This window comes from Typopeltis vanoorti, chromosome 10 (assembly GCF_054136105.1).
Source record: "Typopeltis vanoorti isolate ZY-2024b chromosome 10, IOZ_Tvanoo_1.0, whole genome shotgun sequence".
Taxonomy (NCBI): domain Eukaryota; kingdom Metazoa; phylum Arthropoda; class Arachnida; order Uropygi; family Thelyphonidae; genus Typopeltis; species Typopeltis vanoorti.
In genome coordinates this window covers 93424090-93436296 of record NC_143558.1, presented here as the reverse complement: position 1 = coordinate 93436296, position 12207 = coordinate 93424090, and the positions used below count along the sequence as shown (strand labels likewise).

Here is a 12207-nt window from a genome sequence, read left to right as displayed (position 1 = left end):
TTATTGAAATATAAATATCTTCTTAATTCTTTTGAAAATTGCAAATTATGCAATTTTTAAAAGCAGTTATACTAATATCAATGTTCTTGTTATCCATCACAATGTAATCAGGGATTCTTTCATTATTTTTAAAAGAGTTTGGAAGTCATCTTCGCACTTTATCCTCCATATATGCAACGTGTTATCTTTTTTCATGAAGAGTAGAGTTTACCATCCTTGATCCAGAGATACTTAATAGTCTTTATCCTGTTTATATTTTATTTTTTTGCTACATATGATAGATGCTTCATGTTTGCAGTCAAATGTTTATTTAAGTATATTTTGCCATCTTTAAAATTACTACTTATATCTGTAGTACCTAGGATGGCTAGAAGGAAATAAGAACTTTATGTTCTTATTTCCTTCTAGCTATCCATCTATCTCTCGCCTCCTTAGACCTGAATTTGATAATATTGTGGCTTGTTTTTTGTGCATTATGTAGTCTGAGAGCTGCTTCGATGTCCTTCTCATTAAAATCCACTTGAATTTTTTTTTAAATCTTTTTTTTTATTATTTCATACACGTTTTCATGCGGGTCTTGAGGGACACCTACTATTTCCAAATTTCTGTTTATGGCTTGTTGACTGAGATCATCAACAATTTGATTAATTAACTTAAGTTCATGCTGTAACTGTAAATTGGAATTTTCCAGTTCTGTATTTTTAGTTTTAAGTTTTTTTGATTTCTTCTGTTAGCTCAACTATTGTGTATTAGAAACTCATCTATTTTGGCAGATGTATATTCAGCAGAGGTTTTCAGTTCACTTGTCTCCTTCTTTAAGTTGCAGATCACACTCATTTAAACTGGCAATGGACATTGCTGCACTGGTGTCAGGGCTGAGTGACTCATTTGCCTGCGAGCACTGGTCAGAACTGGAATACATACCGCTTTGGAACAAAGGACCTGACCACCATGAGTATGGTTGCTCTTTAAATTTGCATGGAATGCATTTCCAGTTTTGTTTTCTATCTTTTGATAATTTTTTGTACTGACTTTCACTCAATCCTATGCAGTAAAAATGATAGTTGCTATTATGGTTACAGTTTACGTAACCGTAATAGTAACAAGTATAGTCTTGTTATCAACGGCTGTTTCCTTGCATACTTTGCAGTGAATAACCATTTCCTAAGATAGCAGTATGTTAATCCTTCAGCTCTTTGTTCTACTTATACCTTGTATCTAGGTCAGAAGGTTATGGCAGCTGTTGGCAGTCCTTGGGTTTCGATATATTTTTCACACACTGTTAGGACATTATTAGAGGCACACAATTATCAATTATATCATCTTGTAGGGTAGTTGATATGGTACATAACACAACTAAAAGTTACTTACTAATTCACGATTAACCACCTTCTTTCATATCTTCCTGCATACTACATTTACCACCTGCTAGATCATTAGTATCTGTCAAATCTCTTTGCAACCTCACATCACTAACGTTCTTAATCTTTGCCATAGAGAAACACAATTTCATCCTGCTATTCTCAAGAACTCGTCCTGTGGTGGGCATCCAAAGCATTGGATACTCATCACAGGATATGCTGGAAAAAGCTACTCTATTACACAGCAAATACAAATATGAAAGGCTATTCCTTGAATCTGCCTCAGCCCTGATTAAGCTTCCAAACTTCAACAAATTTGGACTTCCCAAATATGAGACTACCTCATATTTGGGAAGCACCCATCTTCAAATCTTCAGTCCAATGGCCATAACCACCCAATACAGCCCACTAGGGGGCACTATTTAGGACTCCAGGATGGACTTTGGTTGCTTTTTTTTTTTTTTTTTTTCAGCTTCATTTGCCCAGTAGTGCCTGCATGCATATATCATTGTTCGTGATCCCTGATGACAGCAATGTAATGTTGCAGGAATATAGGAAAGTATTAATTCAAGTTATTCATAATTAATATTTTAATATACTTCTCAACATACATACTACAGTAATGTCATTAGTATTACCTATATCAGGGGCACTGCAGAAAAAAATAGCCAGAATCTTAAAGAAATATAATCTCTGTACTGCTTTCAAGCCTCATCTGAAGCTGGTTTCCCTTCTTCTCCACTCTCCTAAAGATCCACTTCCTCCCCCTCTCTGTTTCAGGTATGAGAGAAATCTTTATATGGACTTTATCAACTGAAGAACAGTTAGCTGATCTCATTTATCTCATAGGGTAACAGAGCTTCCCTCCCCAAAACTCAGGTTTCTGTCTCTTACAACACAGGCAAATTGGTAAGAATACACATGTCTAACAGACAACACACTATATAATAGGTGACGAATTGTGAAGTGCTGATGGTTGATTGTGCCATCTAATATTGTGTATATTGTCCTGTGCTGAACCCTCAAACTCCAGGGAGGTGTCATTTAATAATATGAAATCTAGAAATTTAATAATATGGAATCTAGCATATGGGTTTCATAAATATTCATACCAAAGTGGGTGCCGATATCTATTTACTAAAATTTCTTTCTAGACCAATGCAGAAGAAATAATTATTAAAAAAAAAAAAAAACTGGGAGTTTGGAATTTTCCATTTGAATTATTCTTCAGCTTTCCCCTTAAAACAAACTAAATATAGAGCACACAAGACTAACTGTTTGTTGTTGTTGTGATTAATTCTCTCCTGGCAAATAATTGAAGTACAATATTGTTAAAAAGCTTCTAAATACCATCTTCTACTTTATCTACTTGCAAGAAAGCATTCATGCCAAACATGTTATTATTTACTACTTTTTTTTAAATAGAAGAAACTGACTGAAAGTTTCAGTGATTTTAATTTAATAATAACATAAAATAACATCAATTAGCTCCAGGACTTGGCGTTTTGCAGCAATGAATACAGTGCATACAGAATTCCTTCAAGTTAATAAACCTTCAAATCTTATAACAAAAAGCTAACTTCCCAAAGTGAAAAAATAAATGGTGGACTATTGCACTTTAAAGCAACTAACATAAGATTAATGAAACCAAAGTGAAATTCAAATTTTCCAACTGCCTAGTGGCATGAAATTCTTTTTTAAAATATAATGTTACTTTTACTACCTGGAGTGCCAAGTGAATCTGAACATTTACTGAATCCTCTTCATTTGGTTCAACTACTTCTGATGATGAGGAGGAAATTTTATCTACCTCATGATTCATAATTTCTGCATTTTGACTAGTCAGATTTTCCCTAATAGCTTCTACTGCTAATTTTTCCACAAGCTTTCTATTCAATATACTACTACTTTCTTTTGGCATATCATGTTTATCTGCAAAAAGTTAATGTCTGCTGGAGTTAAAAAATATGTCAACCAGAACAAAAGTAAAATATTTTTGTTAACTGAAAATAACAAGCAAACTAATAAAGTATATTACTGGGTTGCTTAATATTCTGCTTAAATTAATAATTTAGTCAAAGAAACAAACAAAAAAAACACCTACAATAATATTAGAAATTTCCATCTCGAAAACACAATATGCTTGTATCCAATGTAAAATTTGCATCTAAACTGTTACAATTTAAAATTTTTATTTAACTTTTTTGTAATGTGATAAGTTAGAGAGTATTTGCAATGTTTTATTTAAATTGTCTTGCTGCCAAATGTGCATTTAACTATAAATATGAAGTATTATTTAGCTGAAGTATTCAACCTTCACTAATCAGTATGTTGATGGATTAACTGCATGAACGTAGCCTGCTCTGTTAATGCATCATAGTATTATGAAATGCTTTACATCATAGTATTATGAAATGCTTTTTGCTAAAGCAGAGCATTCATGAATTTACACACACACACACACACACACACACACACACACACACACACACACACACACACACACACACACACACACACACACACACACACAGTAGTATATATCAAATCCATTATACACAAGAGGCAGAAGAACCTATAGATGAATGCCATGTGTGGAGTACTGGTGAGTACTATTGTCCCCTGAGTGTGGAGTACAATTAGGAAAGAAGCTAATTTATATTTTTCTTGAAGAGTTGGAGGCTGTAGTTGATGGGAAAAAGATGTTCCACAGGACAGCAGCAGATGGAATTAAAAAGGAAGAAGAGAAGCAGGTTCAGAGCATTTGCAGCTATACTGAAAAGGAATGTTGGGCAGCTTTCGCTTATGTATTACCAGGCTGCCAGTTCATTGAAGCAGCATTCATAGAAGTACCTGAAAAGACATATAGCTGAAACAATGAATTTGTGATAGAGAATGAAGTGAGCCAATGAAAGAGCGATTATCTAACAGCTGAATTGTTATCCTTTGGACAGCATCAAGAATCTTCAAGAAGGTGTTAGGCGCACCATTCTAAAGATGTGAACAGTATTCTAAGAAAGGGTGGACTTGGGTTTTGTACAGAGTAAGTACCTGGATGAGGGAAAAATAGCATTATTTTTAGAAACTGAGGAAGTTACTGATGGATGTGCTTATGCCAGGAGAGACTGAAGGTGTTAGTCCAAGGAGACAGATCTGATCTTGTCTAGTGATTTGTGCATTACCGAACATAAGGATAGGCAAGCTGAGATCCTTTTTATGAGAGAGAAAATGCACGACTGCATTTTGGTAGTAGCAAAGGTGACTAGGTTATCCTCATCACATTGAACGATGGTGTGGAGATCAGTGTTTAAGGTAGTGGTTTAGATGATCTAAAGTTTGGGATATTTGAGCACTGCATGGTTTGTCGAATGGGTAAGATGAATGGAGAGTACTATCATCAGCAAAATTATTACTATTACTATTATTACGGGCAACTCCAGGGAGTCATTAGACTCATCGAGGGAGGCCCCAAATCATATTCATCACAACTATTTGACATTCATACAGTATCTATCATACCTCGCCTTAAACTCATTCACTGTCACAGCATCCACCACAGACTCAGGGAGCGCATTCCACTCATTCACTACTCTAAAAGTAAAGAACCCAGCTCTAACACCTTTACTAACCACACTTTTGCCCAGTTTCCATGGATGTCCCCTAGTCCTCCCACAACCAGCCCTGTTCTCAAAAATATCTTCTGAATTAATTTTATAGAAACCCTTCAGTAATTTGAATGTCTCAATCATATCTCCCCTCCTCCGCCTATCAACTGATTGTTGAATTATTGATAAGATTAGTGGCAAATGAGAGTAGATCAAACAGGAGAAAGAGGAGAGATGACAGAACAGAGCACTGAGGTGCTTGTGCACTGATGGCTAAGCTTGAAGAGAGAAATCCATCTACAGTGACACACAGTGAATGACCAGAGGAAAAAAGCTGGATACCAATTACAAAAGGTGGCAGGTAGACTGAAGGATGGCAGTTTATTGACCAGGCCTCAATGTTGAACATTTCAAATGTTCTTGAAATGCAAAGAGTGACGGGACAACACGTTTCTCCAACCCTTTCCAAGGCACACATGTCTGGTGGTGGGAAATGTAGGCTAAGATGTCAACTATGGGTCTTCTACTATAATGATATAGCAGAAGATTTGAGGGGGAGGGGAGATATTCAGCTGTTTCTGATGATGCAAAACTGGAGAGAGCAATAGTTAATAAAGGTGATGTAGATATATTACAGGATGATTTAAATAAATTGGCAGTGTGGGCAAAGGGCAATGGTTATCAATATAATGTTGTAAAATGTAAGGTGATGCTTACATAAAGTAATAGTGATGGCACCAGTTTACAAGCAATCAATGAGGCTAGGAATCTGGGGATGATGGTGGACAGATTTGAAATTCAGAGGACATATTGCAAAAGTTGGCAAAATAGCTCAGAGGATTATTTGGATGTTGAAGAACACAAGTAAAGATAAGGAGGTTATTATCCCTCTTTATGAGGCTCTGATTCAGCCACATGTTGACTATTGTACACAGATTTGGTCACCTGCATTTCTTGAAGATCGGGAAGTGGCAGAGAGGATTCAGAGACGAGTGACCAAGCTTGTGACTGTTCTGTGGAATGTTCCCTGTGAAAACAGACTGAAGGTGTGTGGGTTTCAGAGTTTAGCTGACAGGCAGAGGAGGATGTGATAGAAACTTATAAGTTACTAAAGGGATTCTGTAAGACTGATACAAAAGAATTTTGCAATACATAGGGAGTAGGGGAAAAACAAGGAGGGGGGGTCACACTAGGAAGTTGTCTAGTGTGTTAGTAAGGATGTGTGAACTAGGTGCTTTACTTGTAGAATGAGTGGAATGGATTGCCAGAGGTGATTGTGAGACCAGACCACAACAGTAAATAAGTTTGAGTAGATGATATGATAGGTATTGTGTTAATGTAGGTCTTCCATGATGAGTCTTTTGACTCCAAGGTGTACCCATATAAATAATATTAATAATAATGGTCCCTCATTAACTAGTGAGGAGAAAAGTTGAAAGATGCTTAATTTATCCATTATGCTTGGAGAGGAATGAATGAGGTGATGGCCATCAGGTGGTAGTTTTATGGAAAATTTTTATCACTCTTTTTTGGAATAAGTTGAAAGCATGCTTGCTTCCCCACACTGAGAAAAATGACAACTGAGTATAGAAGATTGCAGAAACAATATAGGACACGTATTAGCTGTGGGGCAGAGTATTTTGAGTACAACTGAAGAGATGTCATTGGAACTAAAAGAGATTTTAGTGTCTTAGTTGTTCAGAATTCTTCTAATGTTCTTTTGTCATAACCATGAGGCATATAATGTTCAGCTTCTAGTGTGGTAGGAGACGATTTGCTTTGGTCATCTATGTAGGAGTTCGAGGATAATAGCAATACCGAGAGATCAGCATTATCTTTAGGTGCTATATTAGTGGTGTGAGTGTCATGTGGATTAGAGAGAGGTGGAAGCAGAAATAAACAAAAGCTGTAATCAATGGCTTTGCAAAGCAGAAGGCACATCATTAATTTGGGTAGGAAGCAAGTTTTCTGCTATTGGCATGAAGTTAGGTTTGGTTCTGCTTGTGGCTATTTAACATAAGCTGGGGATTCTTGTTACAAGCCATCTGCAGTAAGATGAATTTTTATCTTCAACTCTTTGTTATAGCATTTAATGAATTAAGGCTTGAGTAGTATGCTGAGTGAAAGCCTTTATGCCGGTAATGATAATGCATAGGACTTATTCAGAATATGTTTGGATCAGAAGAGCAGAAGCAGTAGCCTGATGAAAAGGAAGAGCAGAAGGGAATTGGGAGAACTTACTCAGAATATGTTTGGATCAGAAGAGCAGAAGCAGTAGCCTGATGATGAAAAGGAAGAGCGGAAGTTCTAAGGTCATCGTGATTGGTACCTTTATAGTTCCAAAGAACACTAGGTTTGGAGAGAAGGCCTGTGTGAGAGGAAACTTGCAAAAAATTGTAATCTGAGTTACTAAGGGAAGAGGTCACCTCTACAGTATATATCTGGAAGGAGAACTGATTAAAACAAAAACAGGTATTGGGAGAACAGAGGGCGTGTTACTAGGAATTCATGTTAGTAGATGTATGATTTCCATTACGCCACAGGTTACAGCAGCAACTTCCACATCTCATCCAGCTTGGTCAGTGGTGTTGGAAAAGGAAAGCCAACTAGAATTGTGGACATTAAGGTCACCTAGGAAGATGACTTTGCTATTTGGATAGCTGGAATGCAGAAAGGCAAGATTCACAGATATGAAGGTGAAGAGGTCAGAGTGATTTTAAGAATTTGGAGAGTAATAAATACAGCAAATGAATGCTATTGGATGAAGAAAGGAAACCTAAACCCAGAGAAGTCAAAAACCAGAGGATTCTAAATTGGTTATTCTCTGCCAAGCAATGTTGGACCTCACAAAAGCATAGGTGCCACTCTTTGTGTTAATGTACCAGATATCCATACATGATGGTGTATGTTATTTATGTCGGCATTTAGGCTGCTGATATTTGTAAATTGACTGTTTTTTTTATTTTTTTTTTTCAGGGATACTGCCATGTCAAACCAAGCAGTATACTATGCTTAATCTGCCATGTTTGTTGAAATACGTATACATATTCGAAGGAGATTTATTTCAGTTGCAGTGGTACTGTCTACTGTTTGTTGTATGTTTCATTTCTGATCAAGAGTTCCATGAAGGAGAGAGTACGGGGCAGTGAGAAGAGATAAACTCTTGAACAAGACATGACACAGACAGTGAACAGAACTGTCAACCTCTGTATATGAGTGTCACATAAATTGCACATGAATAATTTTACATGTTCAAAATCAGTTGAAAAAGCATACAGTTCATGAACTGATCAGTATGATCTGATCATTATTGGTCAGGATGTCCATCTACAATTACTGGTGAGAATGCTGAAAAAGCAACAGGAGGTGTCACTATCAAGGAAGTGATAAACCAACTGCAGACTATGGTTCTGCTTTAAAAGGTTATTTTTCCAGCAAATTGAAAGGTGAAAGAGGCAGTGCATGCATGGCTTGCTGTTTGGGTGGAAATTTTTCTGAAGACATATGAAAACCAAAAACATTGCTGAACTAGTATATCCAAATGGGGGGGGGGGATCAAGAATGTTGGTAAAGATGGAATTCATGACCTTGATGGACAGGAATATAATACTTTATAGGGGACAAAATGGTTTTTTAAAGGGTAGATTTTGCTTTAATAATTGGCTTACTTTTCATAATAAAATGCAAACTGATTTGGTAAAGAAAATGGCTACTCAGTGATATTGCTAGACTTTGAGAAGGCATTTCACAAGATTCAACATAGAACTCTGTTGTATAAATTGGAGCAAATGGGAATAGATGTGAGGCTGAGATTGGGATAAGAAGGTTTATGGATTTATGGACAGATCTCAAGGGTGGTGTATGGGAAGTTGAGACCACGAGAATGCAGGTGACTGATAATATACTGCAAAACTCACCATTTGGATTTCTGTTGTTTATTTTTCATATGAAATGATTTCGGAGAAAATATTCAGTTGTTTGCTGATGATGCAAAGCCAGGAAGAGCAACAGATAATGAAGATGATGTAGAGATCCTGCAGATGATTAAATAGACTGGCAAATGGAGGAAATTAATGAGGCCAGGGATTTGGAGATTACTGTGACAAGGAGTTGAAGTTTAAAGAATATATTGCAAAAGTGGCCAAAACGACACATCATATTATGTGGCTGTTAAAGAACATACTAACAAGCAATGATATGTAGGCTATTATTATCCTTTATAATGTCACAACTGAAATACTGCATACAGATCTGGTTGCCTGGATTCTGTGGGATGAAGAATTTGGAGGCAAGTGACTTAGACTGAGGCACGAATACTTTTTATAAGATTTAATGGAAGGTTGAGTTGTTCAAAAAGTAGATGATATAGAAATAAGAAGAGACGATAGAAGCATATAAATTATCAAAGGGGTTTTTATGGGATTGACACTGAAGAAAGTTTTCAGTATATGGAAGGAAGAGAACAAGGAGAACCAGGAAATTGTATAAGAGTATGGTTAGGACTAGATTTGTTTACTTGGAGGGGTGGACAGAATAGATTGCTAGCAAGTGATTTGAGTGCTTCATTGATGAATGAGTGAAAGGAGGGGCATGATAAATATTGTGTTAACAATGGCTAAAGTTGGTCTCCCACAATGAGTTTGACTCCTCAGAAATGCGCAAGAATTAATAAAAATAATAATTCTCAATATCAATACATACAAAAATATTTTGGAAAAATTTGGAGAAAAGAGCAAAGCTAATAATAATGGCAAATACCTATTGGATTTTCGCTCAGGACACGGACTGGTTATTACTAACACCATGTTCCAACATTAAAATGTGCACAAATTCACATGGAGAGAAGAGGCAAGGAATAAGAAAAGTCTCATTGACTACTTTATTGTCGATAGTGATGTTTCCTCCCTGATGCAGGACACCAGTGTGTACAGAGGATTTGAAATTGGACGTGATCACTATTTAGTCTTGAGCAGGATAAAATTGAATTTCATATTGAAAAGAATAACATGTAAGAAAGTTTTAAAGTGAATAAAAGTTGGGCAGCTCTCAGATGTGAACACTTTCATTTTTTCTTCAATAACAAAGGTTATTGAAGAAAAAATGAAAGTGTTTGAGAACAGGAACTAAACCTGGAAGATTCAGTCACAATCCTTGAAGAAATCTTTGATTGATTCAGCCAGAGAGGCATATGGTGAGGTTGTCTGCAAGGATAGAAAAATTAGAACTCCATGGTGGACACAGGAAGTTAGAGGCAGTGAAGGAAAAAAAGAAAGCACATCAAAAGTTCCTGGAAAATAAGTTAGCTTGTGCTCTTATAGAATACAGAGACAAATGTAAGAAAGCTAAACACTGAGTAACACTAGCTAAACAAAAGTCATGGGAAGACTTTGGTAAGAACATAGAAAATAAATATCAAGAGGGTGGCAAGATATTCTGGAGATTGTTGAAGAAGGCTCAGAAATGGAGGAAAAAGTGTTGTAAAAGGAATTAGAGATGATAAAGGTGACATGAAATCTGGAGATAAAGATATCCTTGAAGTATGGAGTAATTACTTAAAAAATTGCTAAATGAAACAAGCAGTAATAGCACTGTGGTAAAAAATACTCAACAGGCATACATTCAGGAATACACATCCATACTTGAAGTAGAAAAAGCCATCAAAGGCTTGAAATGTGAAAAGACAGCAGGAATAGATGATATTCGACCAGAAATGCTGAAGTATGGTGGTATAAAAGTCTTACAGTGGCTGCACTGCTTAGTTCAGAAGGCCTGGACAGAGGGATTAAATTCCTGATGATTGAAGTAGAGCTTTCGTAGTACCCATATATCAAAAGGGAAATAAAACTGAATTTGAGAATTAAAGAGGTATTTCCCTACTGAGTGTTCCTGGTAAGATTTATGAAGTATACTTGAGAAATGGTTGAGAAGAATTGTGGAAGAAAAGCTTGATGAAGAACAAGCTGGATTCAGGCCAAATAGAGGCTGTCAGGATCAGATCTTCACTTTACGACAAATAGTTGAGATATCAGGGGAATATAACAAAGATCTGTATTTAAGTTTTGTCGATTTGGAAAAGGCATATGACAAGGTGCCAAGAGAGAAGCTATGCAATACACTACAGTTATAGATGTCAATAGGGCATTATATCAAGCAATACTTAGTCTTTATTTGAGTTGTAAATCAGCAGTTAGAACTGAAGGAAGTACAGGAAGATGGCTTTAATGTTAAATCTGGTGTGAGATGAGGATGTACGTTACCCCCTCTGTTATTCATTATCTATATGGATCACATTATGAAGGAAGGTGGCATTAAACCTGATATCAAAATTGGAGATGTCAGCTCTTTCCTTTATGCAGATGATGTTATACTCCTAAATAAATCTGCTACAAGCCTGCAGATTCCCTGACTAAATTGAATAACTGTTGTAATAGATATGTTATGAAGGTCAGCAATAACAAGACAAAGATAATGAAAATAGGCAGAAGCATTGAAAATGTCAACTGCTTTGTGAATGGAGAACCTGTGGAACAAGTAAAATTCAATAAAGCTGGTATGGTAGGATTGATATAGTAAAAAGTGCCTTAGATGATAGAAATATAAGATCTGATAATGTCGGAGTCTTGACAAGTAACAGACTGATTTGAAGGAAAATTGTAACTAGGAAGTTAGTAATGATGTAAATTTTGCATGTAGTACTATCATATCCTGTACACCCCTTGGGAGGGGGTACATGATGGCAGGAATTTGATGATGATAATTCTCAATATCTAAATGTTTTGCATAGTAGTACATGTAGTAAAAATGTGTGTCAGATTATAATTTCTTAGCAGAAATAATTTGTTTTCTAACCAAGTGATAAAAATGTCTACAACTATCTGTGATCCAGAGTATTTTAATAATAATAATTATTATTATCATCATTTTATGGCATCTCCATGGAGTCCAGAAACTCATCGTGGGAGATCCAAATTAACCATATTACACACAAATCCTATCACACCTCTCCTTGAATCCATTCACTGTCAGAGAACTCACAACCAATTCTGGAAATCCATTTCAATCACTCACCACTCTCCACACAAAAAAATCTGGTCCTCACACCCCTACTAACCACACTCTTACACAATTTCAATGGATGGTCCCTAGTTCTCTGGCTATTTGCCATATATTGAAAAATTTCACTTGCATCGATTTTATAAAACTCCTTTAATATCTTGAAAGTTCTGTCATATCCCCCACAA

General features: G+C 36.1%; 1 protein-coding gene across 5 annotated transcripts in view; it reads right to left on the bottom strand.

Annotated features, from left to right (window-relative positions):
* LOC150102596 (uncharacterized) overlaps nt 1-12207 on the bottom strand; it is a 337088-nt gene that overhangs the window by 91962 nt on the left and 232919 nt on the right. For all 5 annotated transcript variants that reach the window (XM_090398992.1, XM_090398995.1, XM_090398993.1 and 2 more), the window contains one exon: nt 3085-3293. In XM_090398992.1, the coding sequence (XP_090255118.1) occupies nt 3085-3293 (209 nt within the window). The remainder of the gene's footprint in view (nt 1-3084; nt 3294-12207) is intronic.